Here is a 19,139-nt window from a genome sequence, read left to right on the forward strand (position 1 = left end):
ATGTACCTTGCCGGTGATGTCATAAATTGGTACCAGGCATGGCAAGAGGCACAGCTAGCCGCGCACCTAGAGGCAGCCGACGATTTTACGCCTCTCTCTTTTAGTTGGGCTGATTTCCAAGACAAGCTCAAGGCGCGGTTTATGCCACCTCAGTACCTTGCACGATTGAAGGACGATTGGCGAGCTCTCAAGCAAAACGGTATGCCGGTTATGTCTTTCTCTAATCGTGTTTTGCAGCTTGGCACTCAATTACGCAAATCGGATGCGAAGCGCAAGGAGGCATTTCTTTACGGATTGGACGAGTATATCAAGTATGATGGCGAGGTACTCGATCCAATCGATCTCAATAAAGCGGTAGAAATTGCTCTCGCCCACGAGATGAAGCACAACAAAGGAAAGCCTAAATAGAACAAGACTTCCACAAGTACCTCACAGACTTCTCAGACTCCTCAGAACGGTAAGAACGGTAAGAATGATAACTCTTCTAACCAATCTACCAACAATATCTCATCAAAGAATTCTTCCAATGAATCTAAGGGTAAGGCTAACATAATTGCTAAACCTAAGCTTACTCCATATGAAAAGGTAGCACAAGGAATTGTAGGAGGATACATCATGTCGGAAGAACAAAGCACTTATTCTAAGGAAGGTCATTGTTTTCATTGTCACATTAAGGGTCACATAAAAAGAACATGTCCTAAGCTTGAATCGAATGAATCTAAAGAACCCACAGCACCCACTACATCTGTCAATGCAATGAATGATAACACGATTGTGCCCAAAGTTTCTCAGGACCCTCCCATTGATGATTCTCTCATTAATGTTATGGTTGTACGTCGGGGCACCGTTTTGTCATATTGTTTGACCCAGGTAGTATGCATGATGTGATCAGCCCCTCTCTTGTTGAGAGAGCCCGCCTCGAAGTTAGTCCGAGATCTCCTATCGAGGTCTCTGGCTTTCGTCCTGGTATGGACGCTCTCATCACGAAGGAGTGCCTTGATGTGTTGTTTGCAATTCAACAGACTGCCTTTACTAGAAGATTTGTTGTTTCTCCTCTCTCAGGATGTGATATGATTTTAGGCATGAAATGGTTTCGTGAAATAAACCCTCTCGTAGATTGGGAGGCTAGCACTTTAACTCTCAATGCCAAAAGTGATTCTCCTACTGTCTTTCATGGAATGGACACTGCTCCTTCTCCATCTCTCATTGCTAATATGCAAACAAGGTTGAAAGAATTCAGGATAAGGAGGTTCTCTCAATCTCTTTTTCTCCACAGCATGACACACAGGATTTGCATGATTATGAGAAGCATGATGATTTGATGGATAATGATTTGCATGATGATTTGGATGAAAAAGACAAGCATGATGAATTGCATGAAGATGATGTGATTGTTCACATGGATAATGTGTTAGTTGATGCTTTTTCTAGCAAAGCTAACCTCGTTGTAGATTCGATCAATCACCAAGAATCGATCTTGGCTTTCGAGTCGAGGTCGACAGATCCCCCACAAGACGATTCGATAGATCCCGAAGAACCGATCTTGGCTCTCGAGCCTTGGTCCAAGGAACCCTCACAGGAAGTATTGTGTGTTCGCATGATTGATACGCACGCATTGTTCGAGTGTTTCGTTCGTGAAGGTTTCCTGTATTTTAGTCAGCATCGTTATGTGATCCCTTTTACTAGGCATGACATATTGTATGTTGAGCACGTTTCTCTCATGGATGAGCACGAATGTATGCGGATTGTTCATGAAAAGCTGAAAAGTTTGTAAGTAAGGAAGTCACATTCCATGTCCCTTCCTTGGCATGACACAGTTTCCGAAAGATCACATGATAGTATGAGCACCAAGCATGGGCATTTCCATTGTGATTTGCCACAGTTGATTGATTTCGATCAAACAGAAAAGATTTGACCTCATTGTTTGCATGTGTTTGATGAACGGGTTGTCACTCCGTATCTATGTTCATCTACATTGCATACACAGTCTTTAGAGAAGACAAGATTTTTTTCCTTCACATTACATGGACTGGATATGTTTATGGTTTTGTGTTGGAGATGGTTTCAGGAATTTTCAGCCATGGAGATTTCTTGAAGACGAAAGAAGCAGGACTCTAGACGAAGTTGAAGCAAGAAAGGAGATTCAGAAGACTTTGTGTCGCTTTTGGCGCGGCCCAAAGAAGCAAGCATTGCAGACCTTTATGAACTTCAAGTACCGCACGACCCACATAGCAGAGTGGGCCGGCGAAGAGTCCCTTCCAGGATTCCGGATGCTGTTGGCGATCTTCCTCAACGCCATACAGTTCGGTACCAGTACCTCACTTTGAAAAGGAGGGGATGTCACGTGACACATCCCAACCCTATGCTCCATGGACAAGCTACACCACAACAGGGTTGAGTCAGTCCGTCAGCCTAGATTTAGCAGTGATCTGGCACTTTTGTGAGTCTATTCGTAGACCGTGCATGCCCAGTCACTTAGCATAGATGCATAACTTCCGCTTGCACACAGCATGATCATCGGAATTCCCATCAGAATCCATTAGCATTAGTTAGGGGAATTTTCCAGTACATTTAGCCTATTTTCCTATTTATTGGTATTTTCACTTATTATTTTTAAGTGACTTTCCAACAAAAGTAGGTAGGGCAATTTTGCTAAGTTAATATATAAGCAAACCCAAGTTAGCACTTTCTGGCAGAAGAGGCAGCAGAAGCTTTCCGCTCAACAGGCAACTTCTCAGCAGTAACACCCCCCCCCCCCCCCCCCCCCCCTCAGCATTAGACCATCCTCCACTCCCCTTGGCGTTTTCCTCACCATAGCCTCGCCTACCAAATCCATTCACTGGCGTTTGCACCCATCTGCAAGAGCCCAAGGCCTTAGCGTTTTTGGTCACTAGCAGAGCATAAGGCCCAGCGTTTTTGGACTCAGACATTTCAGCATATCAGCGTTTTGTTCAGCATTGTAACCCTTGCCAGTTCAGCGTTTTTCCCAGCCAAGGCTTGATCGCCATTCAGCCTTGCATCTAGCGTCACCAGATCAGCTTTAACACAGCAGATCCATGCGTTTTGCTAGCGTTTTTCAGCATTCGGAAGACACAGCAGTTTCAGCATTTTTGGCAGCATAGGGTCAGCGATTTCAGCATTCATCCAGTAGCAGATACCTCCCAGATTAGTAGCAAAAGAACCCCCAGTCTAGCCCAAGAAAACGCAGCAAGAAACAGTCATTTTCAGCCACCAAGAAGACCACAGATTTTAGCCTAAGTCGCCGTCGTCATCGGCATAGTCCCATTGCATACGCATTGTACACCTTTGTGCAATCAAAGTAGACCATTCTCGCCGACGAGAGTGGGGCCTTCGGAGGAGGGTTTTACAACCTCTCGGGTGTCGTATCTCTTCTCTCTCCTTCTCTTAGTCTCATTCACTTGCACGCACAATCCACTCACTTGTTCGTGATCATAGCACTCTCCATAAGACGGAAGACTCTCTTCTTCCCTAAGAACTAAAAGGAACCTTGAGCAATAAAGATCACTAATCTTGAGAGAATACAACATTCATTCCGCTGCACCTTACACTGATGATATTGTGTTGATCTCTGACTCACTAGAGGGTATGCAGCGACAATTGGATGCATTACACAGTTTTGCAAAGGATAGTGGATTGTCTGTAAACCTTGGTAAAACCAAGGTTATGGTGTTTAACACCACACCACTGTGGATCAAGAGATCAGCACCGACTTTCGCATATGGTCAGAAGATTGTAGAGTATACAGATGCATACACTTACCTTGGGGTTGTCTTCACTCGGCCGAGGTTTTCTTTGGGGAGAGTAACAGAGACTAGACTGACTAGAGCTTATGCGGCCTTGGGAGGCTTGGAGAGAATGTGTTCGCAGGTTCAGTTCCAGGAATCTCGGACAAAGTTATGGCTCTTTAATACTTTAGTAGCCTCAGCTATGTTGTATGCAGTGCAGATATGGGGACCTTCTGTAGGCCAAGATGGCTGGAGACGTATGGAGAGGCCCTTGGTATCTATGATCTCTCGATTGATCAGAGCCAAGGCCTCCGTACCCCACGCTATCATTCGAGCAGAGCTAGCTGCCCCTTCTTTGGAGATTGAGGCGCTTATCAGATCAGTCTCCTTTGTGCACAGCTTGTGGGATACTACTAGAGATAGATATGCTAGACTGGCCCTTGAGTCTTCCAGACAGCTAGCTCTTCAAGGGGAAACTTCATGCTGGTATGCACAGATGACATCATGGTTTTAGATGCATGGCTTCACCATGGACAGGCTGCCTCCTTTCCAGTACTCTCTTCAGACACCCTCGATGTCTCTTACACGGGTGGAGATTACTAGACTCATTCGTCAGGACCTGATCCAGTTGGATACTAGGAGGACATGAATACAGCCGCCGCAGGAGTTGGGCACGAAGATGGCTTTCTATAGAGATCATCTTCTCCACCTCACAGGAGATGGGTTTGTGATTCGACCCAGCTACATGGATACACATACGTCTCATGGTTTGCAATGTGCCATTGGTCAGATACACACAACCTCACAGCAGCTACATGGCGTAGCTTAGAGGACTCCGTGAAGCCCTCATCTCCGAACGCTCTTCAGCTGGACGACCTCTTCCATGCGGCATAGGATTTCCTATGGCCTCTTCTTTTTTATGGTTCAAAGGTTGCACCATCACTTTTTTCAAAAGGTGAAGAATTTGAAGAAGGTGGAGAAGAGGGTGACCTCTTTCTCGCCTTTTTCTTGTCTTGATCTTCGTCGTCTTCACCATCACTTTCATAAGAGGAAGAGGATGAAGAAGATGGAGAAGAGGGTGTCCTCTTTCTCGCCTTTTTCTTTTCTTGCTTTTTATCATCCCTCTTTGAATTATGGTGTGGAGAAGGGTGCGATGGTCTTCTCTGCTTTGGTGGTGATGGAGAGCGTTTAGCCCGTCGTCTTCGTGGAGCCATCTTTGCCGAGGTGGCGGGAGACTCACTTCTTTCTCGTTCCTTCGGTGGAGGCTCTTGAGTTCTCCGTTGGGAAGGAGATGCATCATCAAGAAGTAAATTCTTGAGCCCTTCGTATGGATTCTCTTCTTCTTCCCGAATCGGAGAGAGACCTCTTTTGGAAGTCTCACAAGGAGGCTTCCTAGGTGTTCTCTCATCATGGTGGTGAGCTTGGAGAATCCCATGAGCATGGAGCTGCCGTTGCACTTCACTTTGGAGAGATGGATTGCCCATGGCTTGTTGAAGCCTAGAAACAAGATAGTTAACAAGCATCGGAGCATCATTAGTAGCTTGCTCATTAGCAAAATCAAAGTTATCAACATTAATTTCACTCTCTTTACTATTGTCAGCCATTCTAACAACTTTTAGGTGTACTTTGGCACTTCAAGCCCTAGTTGCTACTCCTCTTTACCCCTTTAGAAAAAGCACTCAAGCTACTGTACCCGTGGCTCGAATACCATTAATTGCAAGTGTAGCGCGGATAATGTGTCGTGCTCTCTATAGTGTGGGTGCCCCTCAGTGCAATGTGCATGACAATCTCACTCAAACAAATGGAAACTCTCTCAAACAGAATGAAACACAGAAATAATGGAAAACAACAGAGACACAACAGTGGACCAGAACATGTGGACTCGACTAGCTCAAAGAACCATGTACAGACTCTGGCATGGCAGCACACTCAGCTCCAGCCCAGGACTCACAGGTACAAATGGGGGTGTCGAGGCTCAGATGTGCAGGGATGGTGAAGCGGTGCTCTGTGTAAGACTCTCTCTAGACGACTACGTACAAGATCAAAGGTGAAGAAGATGATAACATCACCAACCGCTACTACTCATATGTACCACCATAAAGAGCCACCAACGGCTCATAATGTCAGCCATGTGGTGACCTGGCCATGAGGTCCACTAGACCACCGTCGGTAGGTACCCTGCCACGTGTCACTCCCTAGACCAGAGGGTCCGTCCATTGTGAACCAGACCCAGTGTAGCCAACTGTCCAACGGTCTGCCCTGTGAAGTGACACTGTAGCCCTGCTACAGGTTGCCCGCCACAAGACCGCTCACTGTCTCGGTGAGAGGAAATACTGAAAAAACTGTGAAAGAAAACCATTAGGTACTGCATATGTACATCCTTCTTGAAGCAGGTTCTAGGCCCAAAAATGGAGTTTAAACACACTGCACTGCTTGCAAATTTTTAATCCTTTGGAGAAGCGGGACGCAGTATGATTTCATAATCCAAGAATCCCAATTGGCAAAACATAATAAAGCTCCAGAGCAGGAAGTAAGTGACCGGTAGCTCTTCAACCAATCACAACCAATCGATATCAAATGTGTAGCTTTGACAAATGAAGTGTGCCTTAAGCATTGTCCTAAGTCAACTTCAAGTTTTGTTTGCCACTCAGACTTTTCAGGCTTCTTCTTTTGTTGCTTCACCCGTGAGTACGCAAAGACTCCAGCCAAAGCAATACCAGTGCCAATGCCATTGATGGGGAAACAGGGTTCTTGAAGAAAAGAACAGAGGTAACAATGACCACCAGTCGCTTCACGCAATTGCCTACTAATTGAGTTTGAGGTGAAACCCTCTGCAAAATTATGTATGAGACCCGTTGATATGCATAAAAATAGATGGCAGCAAGTAGAGCACAAACTGCCAAAACTTTTACATCTAGTCCCGCTGACTGAAGATATGTAGGTGTGAATTTCACTCCTATCTACCTACCTACAGGTGCTCTCTCAATGCAGGGAATGAACACAAAATACACTGCTTCTAGGCTGCTTGTTTGGGCTGTGCATTATTTTGGAGAGAGTATCCCATTAGGGAGAGGGGATAGGTAGGGGCGAGAGGGAAAGGGGGTGGGTAGGGGCGAGGGGGGGCTGGGTAGGGGGGAGAGGGAGTGAGGGGGTGGGTAGGGGCGAGGAAGGGCTGGGTAGGGAGGGGTGGGTAGGGGCGAGGGTAGGGAGGGGTGGGTAGGGGCGAGAGAGATTGAGGGGGTGGGTAGGGGCGAGGGTGAGCTGGGGTGGGTAGGGGTGAGGGTGAGTGGGGGAGTGGTTAGGGGCGAGAGGGGGTGGGTAGGGGGAGGACGAGGGGATGAGGGGTAGGGGCGAGGGGGAGGGACTTAGGGTGAGGGCGAGGGTAGTGAGGGGGACTAGGCGAGGGGGAGGGGGAGAGGGGGGAGGGAGGGTGAGGGACTAGGGCGAGGGGGAGGGTAAGGCGAGGGGTAGTGAGGGGAAGAGGGGGACAGGGTAGATAGGTGCAAATAATGAGCACGCAGCTACCATGAGCAATACAGCGATCATGATCTTAGAGTTCATCTTGCAGGACGGGCTCTGTGAAGGGAGTTTGCTATACACAAAGGAGAGCTTTGTTCTGGTCGGAGAAGCAGACACCAAAGGTGTTTGTAGAGGAGATTTCTTATTGCTTCTATACTTCTTCATAGGCTCAGGTGGCTCATTTGGTGTAGTTACTGTGGCACCATTTGAAGAGGGTGTATCTTCATGCAAAGAGTGAATAGAGACTCCATAACAAGGCATAGATTTGGTAGCCTCTAACCACTCCAACAGATCTTCATCTGACCCTTTAGGTGTAGTAGGCTGTTCTTGTTCAGGTTTGGTTTCCATTGACAAAGAAACTTGCTGCACCACGGGATCCATACCACCTTCTAAGAGAATGGGTTGCATCGAGGAGCCAGAAGTATGTATCCACATAGCGTCGTTTCCCCAATCATGAAGTGCTTTAGTGTGTCGCAGCCATGGTCTTCCAATGAGCAAAGGAAATCTGCCCTCAACCTGGGGAAGACGAACCACAACAAAATCCAAGCTAAAAGTAAAGTCTTGTACCTGCAGAGGCACATTGTCCACTATGCCCACTGGGTAGATTGTCCGCTGGTCGGCCAATGTAACTGTGAAGGGAGCAGGGCGAGTAGGTTGTAGACCTAGAGCTAACATAGTGAACTCGGGCATCAGGTTGATGCCAGATCCACCATCCACTATCACTCCTAAGAATTGTCGACCCAAAATGGACACTGTTAGGCCAGGGCTTCTATAATTAGTGAGTGGAGCAGAAGGATTGGATATCATATAGGACTCTGACGGTCGCACTGGGAGGTGCCCGCCACTAGGACCTGCTCCAGGGTAAAGTGATTGAATAACTGCAAGGATGTCACTTTTGAAACTTGCATCTAGCCGCAACATGTCATAGAGGGACACTTGTTGGAAAGTGTTCTTCAAGACTAACTCTGCTGTATGCTTCGCTTTTTCTACCTGTTGTTGTTCCTCTGGTACTTTGATCTTTTGTAAGTCAACAACTGCTTCTAAGAAAGCCCCATCAATATCGGAGAGCATAGTAAAAGATCCTTTCTTAGCACTAGGGGATGGCATGTAAGCTGCTGGAGGAGGTGTAGGCATTGGGGAAGAAAGGGCTGTACCTGTTGGAAGATTGAGGCCAAGGGCTGCCCTCTGAGCTCGTGTGAGGACACCAACTGGCTCCTCTACCAGCTGCAACTTGTCTTGAGAGGCAATCATATGGGCAGAAAGGGGTGGCTTGGGGTTGGTACTAACTGCTATCAAATTGATCTTGGGAAAGGTGAATTCAGGTTGGCTCTGACTTGGGCTCGCAGAGGTAGAGGCGCGTTGTTTTGGACAATCCTTAGTGTAGTGATCCTGAGCCTCAGGGCAAAGTTGGCACAGAGAAGAGCCTTTTGGCATAGGGCATTTGCTCTGATAATGCCCATACTCTCCGCATCTGTAGCAGAGCATGGGCCGATTGGAAGGACGAAACGGGGACGAGGTGGTTACTGCATGGAGTGGGAGGCTGAAGTGTAGAAGCTCTGAGGGGTTGAGGTGGCATTAGCATTATAAAAACTTTGAGTCGGGAAAGTACTTGACATACCTTGGACAGCAGGGGTATTGAGCAAAGGTGGCATGTAGTTGGGATGGCCGTAGTGGGAAACCATGTTGGATGATGGTGCTAACCCTTGTTGGAGAGAAGGACCAAGACTTTGTTGTATTTTGTGCAATCCCTTTAGGTAGTAACAATCCTTGTCCTCATGTCCAGATTTTTCACAGAAGTGGCAGTAAACCCGAAGGGGGCATTCCTGTGGAGGGTGCCCTGGAGAGCGGCATGAGCTACACCAAACCGTAGCCTTAGTCTCTTGCTGACACTTGAGCTCTTCTAGCTCGCGCTTAATCTGTTCCAATGCCTCATGATTTGGAGGCTTCTCTTGTCTAAGAGAGAAGGACCTCTCCTCTTGAAGAGCTCGCTGTAACTTTAGGGCTTCCAGTTCCCTGCGCAAGGAAGTCAAAGGATCAACAGGACTACCTTCTGAGAACACAGAGGGAGTATCTATGTGAGGAGAGTTGTTGAACAGCTTCCTAGCCCCCTCTATTCTAGTAGCAGTTGCGATGAATTCCTCCAGAGTGGCGTCAGGTCGGAGACTCTCCCGGAGTTTTTGCTGAGAGGTTTTTGGAAGTGCCTTCTCCACCCACTTCTTAACCATGAATTCATCGAGTTGCTGGGGAAGCTTGGCAACCAGAGACTTGGTTTTGGTCATAAGCTCCGCAAAAGTCTTCTCTGGCTGGAGCACCATGTTGGCCAACTCATCCAACACTTTCTCTTAGTAGTCGCCTGGCCTGAAAGCTGCACAGAATTGTTGTCTTAAGTCTACCCAAGTTGCAAAATGATTCTCTGCAAACTGGCTGTACCATTTGTTTGTTAAGCCGTCCAAGGTGGATGGAAAAAGTACCAGATAAGCATCTTCCCTGTTAAGACCACGTCCTCTACAGAGAGATACAAATCTTCTTGCATGGTCGTCAGCATCTTCTGAAGAAAGCCCTTTTAAGGTAGGGAACTTGATGTTTACCTTGGCCAAAACACTAGCTAGTGGCTCCATGATTCCTTGCTGAGCCTGTTGCTCTATAGCTTGCTGTATCAGAATAGGAGAGAGCTTTACTAGAGAAGGTGATCGGGAAGATGGGGAACCTGATGAAGGAATGGGTGATGTGATATGTGGAGGTATAGGTGATGAGGTTGAAGGATTTCTACAAGGTGTCAAAGGTCGTCTTCTGTGATAGTACTTCAGAGGGCTCAGTAGTGAGCTTTGACGCTCGACCGACCTCCTTGTATGTGTCATGCAGTGACCACCAGTCCAACCATGCTTGGGGCAAGAAAACTTGTGACAGGTCTAGACTCCACTAGACCAGACCAGGTAAGTGACTAGACCCGGCTGGACCAGGGACGAGGAGGACTAGACCAGGGTCGAGGAGGTCTAGACCAGGGACGAGGACAAGTTGGACCAGGGCGAGAGAGGACTAGACCAGTTGGACCAGGCGAGAGGGGACTAGACTAGTTGGACTAGGCGAGAGGAGAACAGTGTAAGGCAAGGTTGGCGAAGGTAGGCGAAGCTAGATAAACCTAACTAGCTTCAAGATTTGCACCTCGCAGAGTGAGATTTCAGTTGAGGTCCCACCGTGATCGCCAAAATGAGAGCACCTGTAGCGCGGATAATGTGTCGTGCTCTCTACAGTGTGGGTGCCCCTCAGTGCAATGTGCGTGACAATCTCACTCAAACAAATGGAAGCTCTCTCAAACAGAATGAAACACAGAAATAATGGAAAACAACAGAGACACAACAGTGGACCAGAACTTGTGGACTCAACTAGCTCAAAGAACCATGTACAGACTCTGACATGGCAGCACACTCAGCTCCAGCCCAGGACTCACAGGTACAAATGGGGGTGTCGAGGCTCAGATGTGCAAGGATGGTGAAGCGGTGCTCTGTGTAAGACTCTCTCTAGACGACTACGTACAAGATCAAAGGTGAAGAAGATGATAACATCACCAACCGCTACTACTCATATGTACCACCATAAAGAGCCACCAACGGCTCATAATGTCAGCCATGTGGTGACCTGGCCACGAGGTCCACTAGACCATCGTCGGTAGGTACCTGCCACGTGTCACTCCCTATCGTCCAGAGGGTCCGTCCATTGTGAACCAGACCCAGTGTAGCCAACTGTCCAACTGTCTGCCCTGTGAAGTGACACTGTAGCCCTGCTACAGCAAGGAATAAAAGAGAGGGTCGTTCAACACCAAAACAGCACCGGCTCCTGTCAAGCTTCTAATAGCTCAATAGTGGTTAAGCCGTAGGCAAGCCCCGTAGGACTCCACTATTAAGACCATAGCTCTCGACGGTGATGCCCCGTTAACTACACGAAGGCAGGCGCACTGCAAGGCTGAAAAATCCCTATTCTACTTACTCACAGGCAATTAATAATACCAACCATTTATAGCGAGCTTGAGGACCTCCCTTCTTGAGCAAGAAAAGAGAAACCTTGTGCTCTGATACCAATGTAACATTTAATGGCCTAAAAACTTGTGTGTAGCGGAAATTAGCATGAACATAGTGGGCATTTCATTAGAATAGATTTCTAATGAGAATTACAAGAGTGCTTGGGTGGAGAGAGCAACAAAAAGCATAACACCTAGTTAGATAGCATGAACAATACTTTCAAAAGAGAGAGAAATTAAGCTATTGACAACAGTTGAGGACCGGATTTGCATGGAGCCGGTCCCCCCTCCAAAAGGCTTTGTATTATGGTTTCTCCCATCAAGAGAGACATTGTACAATACAATTCTTTGTGTTTCTTCAAGACTAGCTAGTGCAATGAAGATGAAAGCTTCATGCACTAAGCAAAACACTTATCAAACACAACATTAATTCTCCCCGGTCTCAGACCCAAGACCTCACACACCTTCGAAGATGGTGAGAGCTAGCAGGGTATGAGAGTAGATTGAGAGGAAGGAGTATTCTTACGAGAAAGATGTACAATTTCTCACATAATCACTCGTATTAGCATAGCTTAGCTTAGTAATTAGCATGGTAGAGGAGATGAGCATTCATTGAAGCTTGGCTCTTGGTTGGATTTGCATCACAAAGCCAAGAGTTGTTGGTGTAGGCCTCCCTTCTCACAAGCTTGGAGTAGGTGGTAAGCTTTCCATTAAAGCTTGAGAAGGAGAGAGAGTCTTCTTTACTTCACACATGAGATTGTGTGAGTGTGTGTGTGATAATGCCTTGCAAAAATCAGCCCCCTCTCTCTTGGTCGACCCCTCTTGCTATTTGCTCATGCTCTACTCTCATTGGACCTCCCCAGGCCTAGCCAATGGTAATTAAGCAGTATAAGTGATAGCCTTTTGACATGTGTCCCCCTTTCCCCTATTGTGAGAGCTTTAGGTAATTTAATAATTCAACTAAACTGTCATTGGACCCCTTTGCCTCCTGGCCAATAGGAATCAGGCAAGCCATTGGGCTGCTGAATGCTCATTGGACCCCTTGGGAGACTGTCCAATAGTCTTCTAGAGGACTTAATTCTCGTTGGTTCTTTTATTAAGTGTTTTTAAATTAATTAAACTAGATTTACTCTAGCCTAATTCTCATTGGTCCACCTCCAAGGCCATCCAATAGGAATTGGGTACATCTTGTGGGCATCTAGGCTAGGGAGCTGACATATGTCCCTCATTCCCTTTATGTAAAGGGAGCTTGTGTGTGTGTGTGTGTGTGTGTGTGTGTGTGTGTGTGTGTGTGTGTGTGTGACTTCTCTCTCATCCCCTACAAGCAAGGCTCGCCCCCTCCTAAGTAGGGATTTGTAAAGACTTTTTTGACACACACAAAGCATCCAATTCCCCCATGGTTGACCTTTGGACACAACCTTTGAATTTTGGAACCTTAGCATTTTGGAAGTCTTAATGGGCTGAACCTTAGGGTCTTTTTAGCCCATTGTTGCACATGGCTCTTTTGCAGATGGCCCTCCTTTTGGATCCCTATTTTCCCTCCTTTGGATCCCTACTGTGGCCGGCGATCTGCTAGCTTAACCAATATTCTAGCTTTTTCTCCCTTGGCACTTCCCTATATTAAATGATCAGTTTAACATGAGAAAATCATTTAGGAGAATTAGATATTGATTATTATGACAGAAAATAAGCCTGTCTTGGAGAGCAATGAACAAGAGTTTGATCAAAAACCCGACTCCAATGTAAACTTTCTAACCGAAGCGAGTTGCCACATACGTCATCTGTACCATGCCACAACAAGTCCTGTGTGACTAACTTCCAATCCACTACAAGACTGGAAGCAAAAGGACATCCAGGTATCGTGGCTTGAAACTTACCAAAAACCACATCCCAATACGATGGTTGCCAAGGGCCAAAAGCCGGTGTAGAAACCGCATGAGAGCACAAAAACGCAAACATTTGCGTCCAAGGCTGCTTTTGCTCAACCAACACCAACAACGTGGCCTTTCTTGCTATAACATGAGAACCCAGATGCAGAATATTCAAACCACCACAACGCTTCGGAGTACATAATTTATCCATTGCAAGCAAACGCAAACTCTTTTTTTGAATGGAGTAGACCAAAAGTGCTCCAATATCCGAGACATCAAAGCTCGAATACGACGAGGTGGCCAACGCAACATAGGTAAGAAAAATTGCACATATGCCACCAATATGGACTCTACTATTCTGAGTCTTATATGTAGCGGCCAAGTGGATAATTTCCAATAGTGTAATTTAGACCTCAATTTGTTCTCAACCCAATCCAATAATTTTGCATTAATAACCGACCAAGCCAACGGGTATCCAAGATGTTTCACAATTTGGTCAGGCTTTACTATCTCCCCTGGCCGTAATACTGAGTGCCAATCCATTTGATGCAACGACAACAATTTAGATTTTCGAAACAATCCTACAGCCAGTCCATAAAGATGCAATGCTTCCATTATACATTGAACATCCTCCGGTGTATCTCTAGGCCAAAAAATGGAGTCATCCGCATATGCTTGTGCCACAAAATGATCTCTAGATGGCAATTCCAACCCATGTAAACGCCCAGACACAGTCAAGGAGTCCAAGTACAACAAAAGAGGGTGCGTAGCAATAGCATACAACATAGCACTCAAAGGGAAACCTTGCCTAACCAATCTACCAAGATCCCATAATCGAGTCAACTCACCATCAATGATTCCAATAGATTGACTATTCTCATATAGGAAATAGACCACTCGACACATCTTGGAACCAAAGCCCAAAGCCATCATAGTCTGAGCAATGAAATCCCATTGAATCGTGTCAAATGCTTTCTCTATATCAACCTGCATGATAAGTACATCTTGTCCAGTATATTTCGCATACTCAATCCCAACAAAAGCATTAGCAATATTATCCAGAATTTGCCTGCGAGGAATGAATCCATATTGAGCGGGATGTATGCCTGAGAACAAACGATCTTTAATACGAGAAGCTACCATGTTCGACAACAATTTATAAACGACCGCCATAAGCGTGATCGGATGCTAGTGCGAGAAGTATTCACATAATGTTTGCTTAGGCAACAGTTTCACCAATCCTTCTTTCCATGATTGCGGCAATGACTGTTTAGCCCATGCCTAATTAATCATGAAAAGTAGAGGCTGCTTAAGGGACTTCCAAAAGCAAAGGAAAAATTCAACTGTAAGACCGTCCCATCCAGGGGATTTCCAATGCCCAAGATGCAACAAGCTGTCATGCAGCTGAGCCTCAGTAAAACTATCCTCAAGGATAGCTGCATCATTCATCGTCAATATAGGATGCACATACGACAACAGTAGCTGTCTGGCTTGCAAAACTTCACTTGAAGGAACCCCAATCCCAACAAAAACCTGTTGAAAATGATCAACCATGCAATCCGCCAATTGACGTTTATTGGCCGTCCATTTCTTAGTATCAATCTTAACCCTTTTAATAGACACAAATAACCTCGAATGATGCAAATGCTTAAAGAACTGCTTCGATGAACAACCTTTATCCATAAAAGCATATTGTCTTGATCTTAATTTCCATTTTTCAAGTTTCCTTCTGTTATTATGCATTAAAGAGGCTTTAGCTGCACATAATTCATCTTGTTCTGATCGAGTAAGCCGTCTAATATCTGCAATACTTTCCAAAGTTTGAGTAGTCATCTTATCTTCCTGCACTTTATCTCTCATCCGGTGCATGTACCATGAACCATAATCCTTTATGACTGCTTGAATCCGCATGACAAAGCGGTACCAAGCCATATCCACATCTATAAACATGAGAGACGAGTGGCGGAATCACTGCTTCAATCAAGGTTTGAAATGCCTCGTGCGAGAGATATGCATTATTAATATGCAACAATCGCTTAGTAGGAAGCGAGGAATTTGTATCCAATGTCTCAGTATGGATCAAGAGCCAAAGAGGAAAATGATCAGATAGAGTAAAGGAGCGATCAAGCCTCATATCACATGCAAACATATCATATTGCTGAGAGCCAAGTACATACCACCGATCCAATCTAGCTGTATATTCCGAACGAGCATTATGAGCAAAAGTGTAGCCTCGCTCCAAATAATGAGAGCTAGCCCACAGATACATAACTCCTGTGCCACTGATCATAGCATCCCACGAAGAACATTCCAAGTTTAACATATGCGAATGGCGAGTTGTATATCCGTGTTTGTCGGTGCATTATTAAAATCCCCACACCAAAAAGCATGTGAACGCCAGGGATATTTGACCAAATCTTGCCAAAGACGAGATCTATGTGCCGAGGTATTATAAGCATACATACCAGCAAATTCCAAAATATTGCCTTGCACAAGACATTGAACAACCATCCAGCGTCCCGCCGGGTCATTATGAGCCAAAACCGGCTGCAATTCATGACGCACCATCATTAAAACTCCCGAAAAAGAACCAATACCAGCATAAGAAATCCAGAATCGTGCATAATACAATGATTGACCAACAAAATCATGTTGATTATGCTCCTGCAATACCATTATATCCGCTTTATTTGTATGTGCATAATGCCAGATCAGCTTCCACTTGTCATGGTTGCACAATCCGCGCACATTATACGTCAAACATCTAATAGGAGAATGCATCTGTACAATATTTACAAACGATCCACGAGTGTTGCCCATAGGCACATCTGCCTCCATACTACCATTCAATACAACAGAATCCATATGCATCCCTTGCTGGGGATTTTGATACATCGACAATGACGCAGATGTCGACCCAAGCAAAGCGTCTGTATATGAATGAACCACTTTATCCCACGCTTCAACCAGCGACTTATGATTATGGGATGTAGATGCAGAGGTTCCACCACCTCTTCCATCCATAGCAGGTACATAATTCCTTGAAATAGGCGAAACATGAGGTTTTGTTGGCTTCTTGGGAATTTGCCAACCATCAGTAGACTCTACTAGCTTAGCTTTACCTTTATTATCAGTCTTCCCAGCAGTCTGCGTATTAGCCAGATTCTTAATGGAGTCTTTGCCTTGCTTGGCCTGCATGTTGCCATTAGACTCCCCCATCTTCGGCTTCACAAACGAAGCAGACAGAGGAACGATACGAGTTCCAGTCATAGGAACAGCAAATGGTGGGAGTTTAAACAAAGATTCTTGACATTCAGACTGCGTATGGCCAAATTTTCCACAACCAAAACAAGCACCTGCAAACTTCTCCCATTTAAGTTTAAATGGCCTTTTGCCTACCATTGGATCACCAGAATCAACCGTAATTCCTGACGGTGTTGGCACGTCTGTATCCCATAGTACGCAAAATCTATTGGAATTAGTATCCAAGTTTGGGAGGCAAATCACTTTTCCTAATTGCGCAGCCAAAAGAGGCAAGAAATGTTTCCAAGTCCTCAGAAATCCGACTATTTCCACCCAGACCGGGCACTTGTGTCGTATCAAGCACTGATAATCTTTAGTAAGCGCCCATGGCAAAACATGTGTCATTTGCATGTTGAAAAACAAAGGCGACATTTCCAACAAGCGCGAACGAGCATCCATGTCTTCCAACAGCACCTCATAAAACCCGCGGGCACCAAAATACACCCCCCGGACTGCTTGTCTTTTCAACAGAAGTCAACCCATTGACCTACATCTTGTGCCGATGGCATTTTGCCAGGGAAAAACAAAATAACGGTATTCAATGCATACTGTGCAACCGGATCCATCAACTGCTGAATCGGAATAATCACTTCAGTAGCGGGTTGTTGTCCTTCCCACGCATCCCGAGCATCCGCGAAATCCTCCGACAAACACTCTTTAATGATATTTGCAGCATCCATGGAGGAAAGGTCAACTGTTTTCTACGCTTATATACAGCCTCTTCTGCCATGACCAAAAGAACTTTCCCTTTGTACTGACAAAATCTACTTGGATTAAAATGACAGCTTGAACTTCCAAAAAACACTCTTTTTTGTTTTTATTTTAGCAGACGTTCTCTGTACCAACCTCAAGACTGTACATAAAAGACTGCACTGTACAAATTTCGAACAAACTTATACTGCTAAAGCTAAATAGAAAGTCTTCTGAGGCCCAAAACCCCTTTTGCAAAAAATACAGCAGAACAGAATTCGTCGCTGTTTTAACCTGCACATTGCCGACCTCCAACACGTACAGCTATACCCCTTGCTTGAGAAACGAAATCTGCAGCAGGAACTTGAAAAACACGCTGACAGATAACTGCAACTCTGCTGGTCACGCAGCCAACCAGTAGTGAAAACTGCCCACGCTGAATTTCCAGGCGACAGAAAACCTTGCAAAGGCTGTTGTTGGCGACGAAACTCCTTTGCAGATGTTCAGCAGCGACCTCGCAGCATATTCTGTTACACAGCAGTGGGTATCTACACACACATACCCCTCACACAGAGCAGCCAAAGTCAAAAGGAGCCTGTAACTGCAGACGAGGACGAAATTGCAGCAATTTCGCAGGTGGGCAGACTCACACGGAGGAGCACTTGGCGCAGGGGCAGACTTGCGCAAGGCAATTCTCGCGCAAGGGCAGCTCGCGCAGGGGCACTTCTCGCGCCAGGGCAGCTCGCGCTCCACACACACACACACACACACACACACACACACACACACACTCGCACCCTCACTCACACACAGCTATACAGAGGAAGGCAGCACCTAAATCGAACACACACACACACACACACACACACACACTCTCTCTCTCTCTCTCTCTCTCTCTCTCTCTCTCTCTCATATTTTATTTCTAGGATCTTTCTTTGAGGTGCTTTTTGTATTTTCTGCCATTCAGCATTCAGAAGTTCAAGGGCATTGAGTTTTGAGTTAGTTTTGGTTGCATTGTATTTTCAGTCTGGGATATGGAGATGGTAAGGAGACTCTGCTGAATGGAAGAACTGGTGAGCTGTTGAAAAACAAAGTAACAATGGCCCCCGTATTTTATCAAAGGTTGGTTCATATGGCAATGGATAAACTCAAGTGCAGGAGCAGGGGTCGCGTAGACCCTTACACGAGGCAACCTGTTTCTGGGCGCAAGCGACAAGGAGGGGTAAAATTTGGTGAGATGGAGAGAGATTGCCTGATAGCGCATGGTGCTTTGGCTAATCTACATGAAAGATTGTTCTTGTTGAGTGATCCCTATACAGTACATGTTTGTAACTTATGTAATATCCTTGTGTGGAAGGAGAAGCAAGGATTGTTATGTTGCTCTTGTAAGAGCAGAAGACACATTGTCCAAGTTCACATGCCGTACGGATGCAAGCTTCTTTATCAAGAGCTCTTCAGCATGGGAATACGCCTCAAGTTTTGGACTACGAACTACTGAAGCGTCTCTCAAGGCAATTATTCACACCAGACTTTGAGCAGGAACGGATTTTTTGCATTGCAAATTGTTGTTATGAGGAGCAAATGTAAGTATTGATATCCATTAGTCATTATTTCTGTCAAAACTCACGAGTCTCATTGCTGTCAAATCAGGTAGATTGCTTCTGCTAGATATCAATAATCCCATCTAGTAGAGCATATCCGTCCTATTGTATATAATAGTTTCATAGTCAGCAACATGACAATGTTTCAAAACTTAGTGTGTGTGTAAAATGAAATGAAATGATATATTAACGTCTTCAAGAGGCCAAAATGACCTATGAGACCAAACAAACTGGTGAATCTGATACCTTGTCTGTGTACAAAAATAAAAATGAAACTAGAAATACTACTAGCTGGAACCGTGTGAGGTATGAATGATCACTGAATCCATCCTCATTTACACTCTGGATGTCGAGACTGTATGGCTCGAATCCTCTGCTGCAGTCTCCGTCGATG

The 19,139-nt window shown here is 45.6% G+C and overlaps 1 protein-coding gene across 6 annotated transcripts in view; it reads left to right on the plus strand.

Annotated features, from left to right (window-relative positions):
• Positions 1 to 18,766, plus strand: part of LOC147453089 (DNA-directed RNA polymerase D subunit 2b-like) — a 76,658-nt gene extending 57,892 nt beyond the window's left edge. For 5 of the 6 annotated variants that reach the window (XM_086518592.1, XM_086518591.1, XM_086518594.1 and 2 more), the window contains one exon: positions 18,171 to 18,766. In XM_086518592.1, the coding sequence (XP_086374718.1) occupies positions 18,171 to 18,642 (472 nt within the window). In that variant the 3' untranslated portion in view covers positions 18,643 to 18,766. The remainder of the gene's footprint in view (positions 1 to 18,170) is intronic. The other variant, XM_086518595.1, reaches the window with a different exon arrangement.
• Positions 18,767 to 19,139: the final 373 nt, after the last annotated feature.

The sequence above is a fragment of the Adiantum capillus-veneris genome, chromosome 8 (assembly GCF_014529385.1).
Source record: "Adiantum capillus-veneris isolate H3 chromosome 8, ASM1452938v2, whole genome shotgun sequence".
Classification (NCBI taxonomy): domain Eukaryota; kingdom Viridiplantae; phylum Streptophyta; class Polypodiopsida; order Polypodiales; family Pteridaceae; genus Adiantum; species Adiantum capillus-veneris.